This window comes from Dendropsophus ebraccatus, chromosome 10 (genome assembly GCF_027789765.1).
Source record: "Dendropsophus ebraccatus isolate aDenEbr1 chromosome 10, aDenEbr1.pat, whole genome shotgun sequence".
Classification (NCBI taxonomy): Eukaryota; Metazoa; Chordata; class Amphibia; order Anura; family Hylidae; genus Dendropsophus; species Dendropsophus ebraccatus.
This window is the reverse complement of record NC_091463.1, coordinates 4,264,654-4,279,614: the sequence shown is the minus strand read 5'-3', so window position 1 is coordinate 4,279,614 and position 14,961 is coordinate 4,264,654. Positions and strand designations below refer to the sequence as shown.

Sequence of the window (14,961 nt, the reverse complement as noted above, 5' to 3'; positions counted from 1 at the left end):
ATGCGGGCAGATATTAAGGGGGTATGAAAACCTAGCTGCTTTCTTCCTGCAACAGCACCCCTCTTGTCCTCAGGTTGTGTTGTAGTGCAGCTCAGTTCCATTAAATTGAATAGAGCAGAGTTGTAATACTGCACACAGCCTGAGGACAGGGGTGGCGCTGTGTTTTTCTTGTCCCAGATAACTAAACCCCACAGAAGCAACTCCAGGATATCAGCATATTAGGAGTGCTGCTTTGGCCTCTCGTGGTTTGGTCCCTGGGCCGGGGACCTGTCATTCCTTTCTTCATTTCACTTGTGTTTCTGCACTTTTCTAGTATCCAGAAGCTGCAGAAGGGGATGAAGGCTACTACTATGAATACCCATATTATGAAGATGAAGATAAACCCGCTACTGCCAAGCCCACCCAAGCAACAGGCGAGGAAGTTGTACGACCCCAACCAGACTTTGAACAGGTAAGAGCATTTCTGCTCTGGGGGCAAATATAGCAAATGGTCAAATGATTGGCGCTTATAGGGATTTCAACATTAAAGGGATTGTTCACCAACATTTTTTTCTTTCAAATCTACTGGTATCAGAAAGTTATATACCGTAGATTTGTAATTTACTTCTATTAAAAAGTCACCAGTCTTCCAGTACTTATCAGCTGCTGTATGTCCTGCAGGAAGTGGTGTATTCTCTCCAGTATGACACAGTGCTCTCTGCTGCCACCTCTGTCCATGTCAGGAACTGTGCGGAGCAGCAGCAAACCCCCATAGAAAACTTTTCCTGCTCTCCAGACTCGAAAGGAATACACCACTTCCCGTAGGACATACAGCAGCTGATAAGTACTGGAAGTCTGGAGATTTGTAATAGTAAATTACAAATCTCTGGCACTTTCTGGCACCAGTTGATTTGAATGATCTTTTTTTTGTGAACAGCCCCTTTAAATTAGCAGAACTGGCATAAGCAGTTAGTCCCACATGCTTCCTATTGGCTGATATAGTGCTGGACCCCCTTATAGAAGGAACCATCGTCATGTCATAGCCCACCAGCCATTGCCTCAGATGTGATACACAATCTGAGCAGCACCGTCTGCAGTGTATCCGAGCTCTGTGCGGAGTTCCCTATTAGTATTCCGGGGCATTGCTTCTAGGCCATGATCGGATAATATGGAGCAAGATTGCATCATGTAGCTCAGCATAGCCGCCATGTTTCCGTCACCCTTATCACAGCCTGTCACTAACTGCTGTCAGGGTTGCAGAATCTTTATGTATCTCGACTAACACATTGATTTTGGCTTCTAGGAAGAAACTCCGGCCCCCACAGACGCCCCTGCTATAGTTATTACTGAAGCTGCAATAGTGGAATCCAACGTGGAAAACAAAGCGGTGGACCCCACGACCTACGAATATAACTATGGTGGGCAGGAATACTACTACACTGCGACACCAGATGAAGAGACTGTCTATTCAGAAGGGGACGCAACAGAGGACAACAGGAACGTAGATGAAGCGTCTGTGGATAGGACCGTGGAAGTGGTCACCAGCACTGTGACTGTGATCAGCAACTCCAGTGTAGGTTATGTGTATGAGCATACATTGTGTGTACTAGCGTAGGTTGTGTGTACTAGCGTAAGTTGTGTGTATGAGCATAGGTTGTGTGTACGAGCGCAGGTTGTGTGTACGAGCGCAGGTTGTGTGTAGGAGCGTAGGTTGTGTGTAGGAGCGTAGGTTGTGTGTACGAGCGCAGGTTGTGTGTACGAGCGCAGGTTGTGTGTACGAGCGCAGGTTGTGTGTACGAGTGCAGGTTGTGTGTACGAGCGCAGGTTGTGTGTAGGAGCGTAGGTTGTGTGTAGGAGCTTAGGTTGTCTGTACGAGCGCAGGTTGTGTGAATGAGCGTACATTGCATGTAAGAGCGCAGGTTGTATGTATGAGCGTAGGTTGTGTGTATGAGTGTACGTTGCGTGTGTAAGCGTAGAATGTGTGTATGAGCGTAGGTTGCGTGTATGAGTGTAGGTTGCATGTATGAGTGTAGGTTGCGTGTATGAGCGTAGGTTGTGTGTGTGATCATAGGTTGTGTGTGATCGTAGGTTGCGTGTATGAGCGTAGGTGTATGAGTGTAGGTTGCGTGTATGAGTGTAAGTTGTGTGTATGAGGGTAGGTTGCGTGTATGAGTGTAGGTTGCGTGTATGGGCGTAGGTTGCGTGTATGAGCGTAGGTTGTGTGTATGAGGGTAGGTTGTGTGTATGAGGGTAGGTTGTGTGTATGAGGGTAAGTTGCGTGTATGAGCGTAGGTTGTGTGTATGAGCGTAGGTTGTGTGTATGAGCGTAGGTTGTGTCTATGAGCCTAGGTTGCGTGTATGAGTGTAGGTTGCGTGTATGAGTGTAAGTTGTGTGTATGAGGGTAGGTTGTGTGTATGAGGGTAGGTTGCGTGTATGAGTGTACGTTGCGTGTATGAGTGTAGGTTGCGTGTATGAGTGTAGGTTGTGTGTATGAGCGTAGGTTGTGTGTATGAGGGTAGGTTGCGTGTATGAGTGTACGTTGCGTGTATGAGCGTAGGTTGCGTGTATGAGCGTACGTTGCGTGTATGAGTGTAGGTTGCGTGTATGAGTGTAGGTTGTGTGTATGAGCGTAGGTTGTGTGTATGAGCGTAGGTTGTGTGTATGAGCGTAGGTTGTGTGTATGAGGGTAGGTTGCGTGTATGAGTGTACGTTGCGTGTATGAGCGTAGGTTGCGTGTATGAGTGTAGGTTGCATGTATGAGCGTAGGTTGCGTGTATGAGTGTAGGTTGTGTGTAGGAGCTTAGGTTGTGTGTATGAGTGTAAGTTGTGTGTATGAGCGTAGGTTGTGTGTATGAGCGTAGGTTGCGTGTATGAGCGTAGGTTGTGTGTATGAGTGTATGTTGCGTGTATGAGTGTAGGTTGCGTGTATGAGTGTAGGTTGCGTGTATGAGTGTAGGTTGCGTGTATGAGTGTAGGTTGTGTGTATGAGCGTAGGTTGTGTGTATGAGCGTAGGTTGCGTGTATGAGCGTAGGTTGTGTGTATGAGTGTAGGTTGTGTGTATGAACGTAAGTTGTGTGTATGAGCGTAGGTTGTGTGTATGAACGTAAGTTGTGTGTATGAGCGTAGGTTGTGTGTATGAGCGCTGTATATGTGCCCTGCGCTCACTAACGCCTCTCACTCAAGTGACTTCACTGGTCAGAGATGGCAGCTATACAATACATCTACATTATATACGGACTAAGGCCTGGTTCACACTTCATGAACTTCATTTGTGCTGAATTGGGTTGCGGGCGCACACGACGGAGCCGCAGCCGCACTCTGCATTGTGTGACCTGTCAGGGATGTGCGGACGCTATTCAATAAAAGCCGCTAGGGACCCCGGCCGGAGTGTATACTATGTGTATGTATATATGTACTATGTGTATACACTCCAGCCGGGATTCCTTTGATTTCAGCAAAATGCATATTTTAAATTAATTCAAAATATACGTTGTGTGAACGTGCCCTAAAGCTGTAATAAGACTTCCCTCCTGATATTTAGTGTCCTCACCTTTCAGGGCTCAGCGGACAGCGGTGCCGGCTCAAGACGCCAAGAGAACACCGAGGACGTATTCACGGAGGAGACGATAGAGAACTATGACACCAGCATCTACGACTACCCCGATTTTATCCCATCTGAAACTGATATAAAGGGTTCCCCTGCCATTACTGACAGCGACTACCAGGTGAGCAATGGCCGCACTTTCCTGCTTCTCTAGATTATAGAAGGGATTAGCATAAAATCAGAGAAGTATAGAGTTCTTCAGGGTCAGGTCATAGTCTCTCTCTGTCCCTGTGCAGAATGGGATCCTGGGAGATGCAGCCCCTCAGTCTTTTCCCAGTGTCATGACCCTCACCATTAGGAGCTGTAACAGCGACCTCTGTAGGTCAGAGGATGTTACTGCAGGTTATTAGACTGAGCGGGGATAAGTATAGTTCCTGGTATCTGGTGGATTAGGAATCTAATATATAGCCATATCTTATTCATACAGGAGGTAGTATCGTTTTTTTGACGCCTTTATATACCACTATTACTTCTTCTTATTCTTTCCAGGTGGGAGGAGGTGCAAGAGGCGAGAAGGGACAAAAGGGAGAACCAGCCATTATTGAGCCGGTAAGTTCCTGCACCAGTCAGTACACTCTCAGGATCTGTCACTACCCGGTCTGTATACTCTCAGGATCTGTCACTACCCGGTCTGTATACTCTCAGGATCTGTCACTACCCGGTCTGTATACTCTCAGGATCTGTCACTACTCGGTCTGTATACTCTCAGGATCTGTCACTACCCGGTCTGTATACTCTCAGGATCTGTCACTACCCGGTCTGTATACTCTCAGGATCTGTGACTACCCGGTCTGTATACTCTCAGGATCTGTCACTACCCGGTCTGTATACTCTCTCAGGATCTGTGACTACCCGGTCTGTACTCTCTCAGGATCTGTGACTACCCGGTCTGTACACTCTCAGGATCTGTCACTACCCGGTCTGTACACTCTCAGGATCTATGACTACCCGGTCTGTATACTCTCAGGATCTGTCACTACCCGGTCTGTATACTCTCAGGATCTGTCACTACCCGGTCTGTATACTCTCAGGATCTGTCACTACCCGGTCTGTATGCTCTCAGGATCTGACTGTGACTACCCGGTCTGTATACTCTCAGGATCTGTCACTACCCGGTCTGTATACTCTCAGGATCTGTCACTACTCGGTCTGTACACTCTCAGGATCTGTCACTACCCGGTCTGTATACTCTCAGGATCTGTCACTACTCGGTCTGTATACTCTCAGGATCTGTCACTACTCGGTCTGTATACTCTCAGGATCTGTCACTACCCGGTCTGTATACTCTCAGGATCTGTGACTACCCGGTCTGTATACTCTCAGGATCTGTCACTACCCGGTCTGTATACTCTCAGGATCTGTCACTACCCGGTCTGTATACTCTCAGGATCTGTCACTACCCGGTCTGTATACTCTCAGGATCTGTGACTACCCGGTCTGTATACTCTCAGGATCTGTGACTACCTGGTCTGTATACTCTCAGGATCTGTCACTACCCGGTCTGTACACTCTCAGGATCTGTCACTACCCGGTCTGTATACTCTCAGGATCTGTCACTACCCGGTCTGTATACTCTCAGGATCTGTCACTACCCGGTCTGTACACTCTCAGGATCTGTCACTACCCGGTCTGTATACTCTCAGGATCTGTCACTACCCGGTCTGTACACTCTCAGGATCTGTCACTACCCGGTCTGTATACTCTCAGGATCTGTGACCACCCAGTCTGTATACTCTCAGGATCTGTCACTACCCGGTCTGTACACTCTCAGGATTTGTCACTACCCGGTCTGTATACTCTCAGGATCTGTCACTACCCGGTCTGTATACTCTCAGGATCTGTCACTACCCGGTCTGTACACTCTCAGGATCTGTCACTACCCGGTCTGTATACTCTCAGGATCTGTGACTACCCGGTCTGTACACTCTCAGGATCTGTCACTACTCGGTCAGTACACTCTCAGGATCTGTGACTACCCGGTCTGTACACTCTCAGGATCTGTGACCACCCGGTCTGTATACTCTCAGGATCTGTCACTACCCGGTCTGTACACTCTCAGGATCTGTGACTACCCGGTCTGTATACTCTCAGGATCTGTCACTACCCGGTCTGTATACTCTCAGGATCTGTGACTACCCAGTCTGTATACTCTCAGGATTTGTCACTACCCGGTCTGTATACTCTCAGGATCTGTCACTACCCGGTCTGTATACTCTCAGGATCTGTCACTACCCGGTCTGTATACTCTCAGGATCTGTGACTACCCGGTCTGTACACTCTCTCAGGATCTGTCACTACCCGGTCTGTATACTCTCAGGATCTGTGACTACCCGGTCAGTACACTCTCAGGATCTGTGACCACCCGGTCTGTATACTCTCAGGATCTGTCACTACCCGGTCTGTACACTCTCAGGATCTGTCACTACCCGGTCTGTATACTCTCAGGATCTGTGACTACCCGGTCTGTATACTCTCAGGATCTGTCACTACCCGGTCTGTACACTCTCAGGATCTGTCACTACCCGGTCTGTATACTCTCAGGATCTGTCACTACCCGGTCTGTATACTCTCAGGATCTGTGGTTACCCGGTCTGTATACTCTCAGGATCTGTGACTACCCGGTCTGTACACTCTCAGGATCTGTCACTACCCGGTCTGTATACTCTCAGGATCTGTCACTACCCGGTCTGTATACTCTCAGGATCTGTCACTACCCGGTCTGTATACTCTCAGGATCTGTCACTACCCGGTCTGTATACTCTCAGGATCTGTGACTATCTGGTCTGTACACTCTCAGGATCTGTCACTACCCGGTCTGTATACTCTCAGGATCTGTGACTACCTGGTCTGTATACTCTCAGGATCTGTCACTACCCGGTCTGTATACTCTCAGGATCTGTCACTACCCGGTCTGTATACTCTCAGGATCTGTGACTACCCGGTCTGTACACTCTTAGGATCTGTCACTACCCGGTCTGTACACTCTCAGGATCTGTCACTACCCGGTCTGTACACTCTCAGGATCTGTCACTACCCGGTCTGTATACTCTCAGGATCTGTGACTACCCGGTCTGTACACTCTCAGGATCTGTCACTACCCGGTCTGTACACTCTCAGGATCTGTCACTACCCGGTCTGTACACTCTCAGGATCTGTGACTACCCGGTCTGTACACTCTCAGGATCTGTGGTTACCCGGTCTGTATACTCTCAGGATCTGTGACCACCCGGTCTGTATACTCTCAGGATCTGTCACTACCCGGTCTGTATACTCTCAGGATCTGTGACTACCCGGTCTGTACACTCTCAGGATCTGTGACTACCCAGTCTGTATACTCTCAGGATCTGTCACTACCCGGTCTGTATACTCTCAGGATCTGTGACTACCCGGTCTGTATACTCTCAGGATCTGTCACTACCCGGTCTGTATACTCTCAGGATCTGTGGTTACCCGGTCTGTATACTCTCAGGATCTGTGGTTACCCGGTCTGTACACTCTCAGGATCTGTGGTTACCCGGTCTGTATACTCTCAGGATCTGTGACCACCCGGTCTGTATACTCTCAGGATCTGTCACTACCCGGTCTGTATACTCTCAGGATCTGTGACTACCCGGTCTGTACACTCTCAGGATCTGTGACTACCCAGTCTGTATACTCTCAGGATCTGTGACTACCCAGTCTGTATACTCTCAGGATCTGTCACTACCCGGTCTGTATACTCTCAGGATCTGTGACTACCCAGTCTGTATACTCTCAGGATCTGTCACTACCCGGTCTGTATACTCTCAGGATCTGTCACTACCCGGTCTGTATACTCTCAGGATCTGTGACTACCCGGTCTGTACACTCTCAGGATCTGTGGTTACCCGGTCTGTATACTCTCAGGATCTGTGACCACCCGGTCTGTATACTCTCAGGATCTGTCACTACCCGGTCTGTATACTCTCAGGATCTGTGACTACCCGGTCTGTACACTCTCAGGATCTGTGACTACCCAGTCTGTATACTCTCAGGATCTGTGACTACCCGGTCTGTATACTCTCAGGATCTGTGACTACCCGGTCTGTATACTCTCAGGATCTGTCACTACCCGGTCTGTATACTCTCAGGATCTGTGACCACCCGGTCTGTACACTCTCAGGATCTGTGACTACCCGGTCTGTACACTCTCAGGATCTGTCACTACCAGGTCTGTACACTCTCAGGATCTGTCACTACCCGGTCTGTATACTCTCAGGATCTGTCACTACCCGGTCTGTACACTCTCAGGATCTGTCACTACCCGGTCTGTATACTCTCAGGATCTGTGACTACCCGGTCTGTACACTCTCAGGATCTGTCACTACCAGGTCTGTATACTCTCAGGATCTGTCACTACCCGGTCTGCCTGAGATGTAGTCTTTGCACATAGTTTCATTTCCTGTGAACACAATGCCGCCCCCTTTTGACAGTATTGGGATTTTTGGCTGAAACCATTTGACCACTTGAACCTTGTGACTACAAAGCTAATCTGCCCCTGATGGCATTGCCCCCAGCTGAGGGGTGCTATAGCGGCCTGGTACTCGTGGGGTTAAGCCTCGTCCCATTGTTGCAGGCAGTGTAAACATTTGGCTGCCGTCTACATGTCAAGAGTTTTCCCAGATGCCCTGAAATCCAAACAACACAAACAGCAGAATAAATATTGGCCGGGACCCCAGATGTTTCCAATGGGAACCGGCACATGTCCCTGCATAGTGGGGTCCGCTCCTGGAGACCGCCGCTCAGCATTACATATGTGTGCTTCTGGGTTATAACTATGACGTATATGGGCTCAGTGCTGTCCCCTTACATAAGTGGATGAGACTAGAGATGGGTGGTGTTGCCCAGGTGGTCTCTATATCTATAGGATGAGGTGATGGATAAGCCCCATGTGAGCGGCGCTCCCGTTCCTCACACTTCTCCTTCCTCCCTCGGTGCAGTCACCTTTCTGAATGGCTTTACAGCTGGAGGTGAAGTATTTTCCGGTGACGGATGAACAGCTGATGATGATGATGGGGAGGAGGAGGGGGGTCTCTGTGCTCAGCACTAAGCACATGTGTGTTCTGCCACCCACAGAGGGTATAAGCCCCCATAGATCTTACTGAAGAGCCATAGGAAATAGTATCAAATCAATCAACAATCCAAAGTGCTCAATGTCAGTAATGGGAACCTTCTACCTCCCATTCAGATCCTTACCTCATATGCTGATGGTTGCTGCAGTTGTTTCCATTGTGGATTATACCTGTTAGGTGACCATCCTGGACCCTACACTGATCTGTATGGACAAGAGATGAGTGAACCTGAGCATGCCGCAGCCCTAGGGAGTCCTGGATGGATCCGGCCTAGGACCTATGGTTGTATCCATGTTTTCCCGCACTCCCTAGGGCTGCATCCAACTCCTGCAGCTTTATTCAAATGGCACACGCTTGGGTTTGTACGAGCGTGCTTGAGGTTCCCTCATCTCTAGGTGCACAGATGGTCCTCGGAGTCATCCCCAGACTGACTGCAGTCACAGACTGCTCATATAAGAAAAGTAAAGGAGCGTACAAGGACATATTCAGGGGTTTTTGCAGCCTGAGCTTCAAGCTAATGCACAAACTATGGAATCCAGGTTGATGCTCCTTGGCCCATAGAAGAGGATGGGTGTTATACAATCTGCAGTGTGCAAGCAGCCTTACATCACAAATTGTATATCATAGCGAACAATGAGGACAAGCAAAAGAGTTTGTGTCCCTCTGATAGGAAGTTTTGTGTCTCATGTCTCTCTTTCTCCTTGCAGGGAATGCTGATTGAAGGTCCCCCCGGTCCAGAAGGGCCCGCCGTAAGTAACCCGCATATCTTCTGATACAATAGAAAGGTCCATTACAATGGGTTCCAACATGGTGGCTGCAGTGCTGCTGTAAATGGGTCAGTGGCCACCAGAGATCCTTGGGAAGTCTACAGAGGGGATACTGGCGGGAATGTCTTCCCCAATACATTATATACTATATTCCAAACTACAACTCCCAGCAGGCATATAGATATCATTTGGCCAGTCTCGGGTTGGACATGGTGGCTGTATAGTCCTAGCTCATGGATAGCTTTTATCTGCTCCTTTATAGATGTCCTAGTATTTGTTACCAGTTTTTAACAGGTTGAAACTGAGTGATTTTCTCTCTTCTTTTCAGGGTTATCCTGGGCCGCCTGGTACCACTGGTCCCTCTGGTCCTTCTGGTGACCCTGGTGAAAGGGTAAGATTCGAACACTTATACATATATATATATATATATATATATATATATATATATACATATATATATATATATATATATATATATATATATATATATATAAACACATATAAGACTATATATAAAAGATATAAGATCACATAACACATATAAGACTATATATAAAAGATATAAGATCACATAACACATATAAGACTATATATAAAAGATATAAGATCACATAACACATATAAGACTATATATAAAAGATATAAGATCACATAACACATATAAGACTATATATGTAAGTTCTGTTCATCTTAGCTGCTGTGGATGACTTGTCTTATTGGTAGATTTTGGCTGCCACTATCTCGCTGTCCAGTGGATGGAGCTGTCATACTTAGGGATACATCTTTATATGATGTGTCTATAATGTGTGTATGACTGTACATAATCTATGTGAATAAAATAACCCTAATCCACATGGCAGAACCTGTAGAGTGGCACATGGTCTCACTGTAATATGGAGCACTGGGTACTATTCCATAATATGCCAGTGTGAAAAATACAGCCCCTGCCCAGTATTACACAGACAGTCAGCGAGGGAGGGTCTTCCCCATTGAAGACAGTGGTGGTGTGCTGCTGGTGCACCTATATGAGGGAGCCACGTGCACCAGACCATCACTATTGTTTTAATAGAACATGCTGAAAGGCAATGATCAGCCGACATTATGCATGCCAGCTGATCGTTGCCTTGTAACATGGCCTACTACACCAAACGCTTATTGGCTGGAACGGCTGGTGATCGGACAAGTACGGCCAATAATGATTTTATGAAATAGTGCCCTGAGGCTTTAGTAACAATTACAGCTTAAATTACCTTGCATGGAGCCGCAGCCTGGCCTATGGATACAGTCATGTCTTCTGTGCATGGAGCCGCAGCCTGGCCTATGGATACAGTCATGTCTTCTGTGCATGGAGCCGCAGCCTGGCCTATGGATGCAGTCATGTCCTCAGTGCATGGAGCCGCAGCCTGGCCTATGGATGCAGTCATGTCTTCTGTGCATGGAGCCACAGCCTAGCCTATGGATATAGTCATGTCTTCTGTGTACGGAGCCGCAGCCTGGCCTATGGATACAGTCATGTCTTCAGTGCATGGAGCCGCAGCCTGGCCTATGGATATAGTCATGTCTTCTGCGCATGGAGCCGCAGCCTGGCCTATGAATGCAGTCATGTCTTCAGTGCATGGAGCCGCAGCCTGGCCTATGGAAGCAGTCATGTCTTCAGTGCATGGAGCCGCAGCCTGGCCTATGGAAGCAGTCATGTCTTCAGTGCATGGAGCCGCAGCCTGGCCTATGGATACAGTCATGTCTTCTGTGCATGGAGCCGCAGCCTGGCCTATGGATGCAGTCATGTCTTCTGTGCACGGAGCCGCAGCCTGGCCTATGGAAGCAGTCATGTCTTCAGTGCATGGAGCCGCAGCCTGGCCTATGGATACAGTCATGTCTTCTGTGCATGGAGCCGCAGCCTGGCCTATGGATGCAGTCATGTCTTCTGTGCACTGAGCCGCAGCCTGGCCTATGGATGCAGTCATGTCTTCTGTGCACGGAGCCGCAGCCTGGCCCATGGATACAGTCATGTCTTCTGTGCATGGAGCCGCAGCCTGGCCTATGGATGCAGTCATGTCTTCAGTGCATGGAGCCGCAGCCTGGCCTATGGATACAGTCATGTCTTCTGTGCATGGAGCCGCAGCCTGGCCTATGGAAGCAGTCATGTCTTCAGTGCATGGAGCCGCAGCCTGGCCTATGGATGCAGTCATGTGTTCTGTGCACGGAGCCGCAGCCTGGCCTATGGAAGCAGTCATGTCTTCTGTGCACGGAGCCGCAGCCTGGCCTATGGATGCAGTCATGTCTTCAGTGCATGGAGCCGCAGCCTGGCCTATGGAAGCAGTCATGTCTTCAGTGCATGGAGCCGCAGCCTGGCCTATGGATGCAGTCATGTCTTCTGCGCATGGAGCCGCAGCCTGGCCTATGGAAGCAGTCATGTCTTCAGTGCATGGAGCCGCAGCCTGGCCTATGGAAGCAGTCATGTCTTCTGTGCATGGAGCCGCAGCCTGGCCTATGGATACAGTCATGTCTTCAGTGCACGGAGCCGCAGCCTGGCCTATGGAAGCAGTCATGTCTTCAGTGCATGGAGCCACAGCCTGGCCTATGGATGCAGTCATGTCTTCTGTGCACGGAGCCGCAGCCTGGCCCATGGATACAGTCATGTCTTCAGTGCAAGGAGCCGCAGCCTGGCCTATGGATGCAGTCATGTCTTCAGGGCACGGAGCCGCAGCCTGGCCTATGGAAGCAGTCATGTCTTCAGTGCATGGAGCCGCAGCCTGGCCTATGGATGCAGTCATGTCCTCAGTGCATGGAGCCGCAGCCTGGCCTATGGATGCAGTCATGTCTTCTGTGCACGGAGCCGCAGCCTGGCCTATGGAGGCAGTCATGTCTTCTGTGCACAGAGCCGCAGCCTGGCCTATGGATACAGTCATGTCTTCAGTGCATGGAGCCGCAGCCTGGCCTATGGATGCAGTCATGTCTTCAGTGCATGGAGCTGCAGCCTGGCCTATGGATGCAGTCATGTCTTCTGTGCACAGAGCCACAGCCTGGCCTATGGATGCAGTCATGTCTTCTGTGCACAGAGCCGCAGCCTGGCCTATGGATAGTCATGTCTTCAGTGCATGGAGCCGCAGCCTGGCCTATGGATAGTCATGTCTTCAGTGCATGGAGCCGCAGCCTGGCCTATGGAGGCAGTCATGTCTTCTGCGCATGGAGCCGCAGCCTGGCCTATGGATGCAGTCATGTCTATATTTATAGCATATCCTGTGTGCGTCATGCCATGGATTATAGGTGACTGTATACGGCGTAGGTACAAATGGCGGCCATGTGTATTGGAATAACGTGTTATTGCTCCCAGCAGTGTATAGCAGAAACACATGACATCATCCATTACAACTGGTGCGTATGCTTTTAATTAAAACCAGGAATTGTTTGCAGGGTGTGGTGTGTAGGGTGTAAGCCAAGGCTCAGACAAGGTGGGAGGGATGGGGAATGATGGGGCAAGAAGCTGAGGAGTTAACCCCTTCCTACCCGGCATGACATGGGGCGATGGATGTGTCGCTGATAAGCTGCCAAGCGTTCCCAAGATATACTCTGCCCCCTGAGCTAATAAACACGAAATAGAAGACATTGTGGAAATAAAGCGTTCATGCAGCCAACAGCCCCCCGGGGACCATGCGGAGGGCAGGGCTGGGGAGGATACCGCTACATTTTATAGTGCCACCTAGTGGACAGTCTATGGTAGTGCAGGGTTTTCTATATCATTATATAGCTGTATTCTGTTCTTATCACGATACTATGAATGTATTCATGTGGCATCGTGCAGCGCTGGGTACTGTGGGCAGGAAGCCATTCCAGGGTTTTGTAGATCTAGTCACGAACCTTGTACAGTCAGAGAACGCTCTGTGACCCGTGTCTGGAAAACAGATGCATCAGAATAGTTTTATTAAGCCCAGAAGCCATTTATTGTCATCTTTCCCAGTCTATGATCAGCATAAAGGTCTTTGTAAGTGTTAATTGTTTTTTCCAGCCTGTTATTGTGTTGTGTACAGCAGTAAGATAACGCCGTAAAGTGATCTCCCCTGACTGATTCATGCCCATTCATGCATTAAACATAAGGCGCAATTGTCAACGCATCTGGCCCTGAAATCACAATTATACAGAGACGATGCTGCCGGCAATCACAGCCACACTACATGGCTCCACTGATTACCCAGCATTCACCAGGTACACATCCCATTACATTCATTGTATGTGCCAGCTCTGATGGTCCATAGTAATGCAGCAATGCTTCATACCCTGATATCAATGCAATGTACAGCATTCATGCAGATCCCGTCCTTATCTATACACTGGCTGATAGGAAAACCTCTTACACTGTGTATGTATATATATCATCCCTGCCCTGTACATGAAGATGAAACCCCGTCAGCATGGAGCGGCCAGTAGATGCATGGTATCTGGCCATATTACTGGCTCGATGCTGGTGTACAGATTGTACATGAAGATGAAACCCCGTCAGCATGGAGCGGCCAGTAGATGCATGGTATCTGGCCATATTACTGGTACAATGCTGGTGTACAGATTGTACATGAAGATGAAACCCCGTCAGCATGGAGCGGCCAGTAGATGCATGGTATCTGGCCATATTACTGGCTCGATGCTGGTGTACAGATTGTACATGAAGATGAAACCCCGTCACCATGGAGCGGCCAGTAGATGCATGGTATCTGGCCATATTACTGGCTCGATGCTGGTGTACAGATTGTACATGAAGATGAAACCCCGTCAGCATGGAGCGGCCAGTAGATGCATGGTATCTGGCCATATTACTGGATCGATGCTGGTGTACAGATTGTACATGAAGATGAAACCCCGTCAGCATGGAGCGGCCAGTAGATGCATGGTATCTGGCCATATTACTGGCTCGATGCTGGTGCTCTTGGCCGCAGCATGCTGGTGGGGTTTGGTCCACATGCTGTTTCCATGATCTACAACCTACCCTAATAACCTAATAGCAGGGCCTAGTGTCTATAGAAGAAACCAGCTGCCTCTTTCTCCATTATTGGTCCCTATAGGAGTTGTGGAGCAGAGATGATGTATTACAGCTTGTCTTTTTGTCTTGTCTCCCATCAGGGACCCCCAGGAAGACCAGGACTTCCAGGTGCGGATGGTTTACCCGGACCCCCAGGCACTATGCTCATGTTACCTGTAAGTAATCCTGGATGTCATTGTAACACCAATGTCATAAAGGCTGCACCCACACGTGGCCTGTATGTGGCTGCGAGTGTCACACACTGGATTTCCATCTTCCAAACCTTTACAGTAGTGGCAGTGAAGCTGCAGAAAACATGACCTGTATGTACTGTCAGTGTATATGGTCACTAAATGTTAGTGTATATGGTCACTATATGTCAGTATATGTTAGTGTATATTGAGGGGGTATAAGGTCATTATATGTCAGTGTATGTTGTATGTCAGTGTGTATGGTCACTATATGTCAGTATATGTTAGTGTATAAGATCAGTATATGTTAGTGTATA

General features: G+C 48.7%; 1 protein-coding gene across 2 annotated transcripts in view; it reads left to right on the top strand.

Moving 5' to 3' along the window:
- COL5A1 (collagen type V alpha 1 chain) overlaps positions 1–14,961 on the top strand; it is a 217,881-nt gene that overhangs the window by 104,503 nt on the left and 98,417 nt on the right. For both annotated transcript variants that reach the window (XM_069986748.1, XM_069986747.1), the window contains exons 6-12: positions 314–451; positions 1,283–1,552; positions 3,539–3,706; positions 4,075–4,134; positions 9,383–9,424; positions 9,771–9,833; positions 14,555–14,629. In XM_069986748.1, the coding sequence (XP_069842849.1) occupies positions 314–451; positions 1,283–1,552; positions 3,539–3,706; positions 4,075–4,134; positions 9,383–9,424; positions 9,771–9,833; positions 14,555–14,629 (816 nt within the window). The remainder of the gene's footprint in view (positions 1–313; positions 452–1,282; positions 1,553–3,538; positions 3,707–4,074; positions 4,135–9,382; positions 9,425–9,770; positions 9,834–14,554; positions 14,630–14,961) is intronic.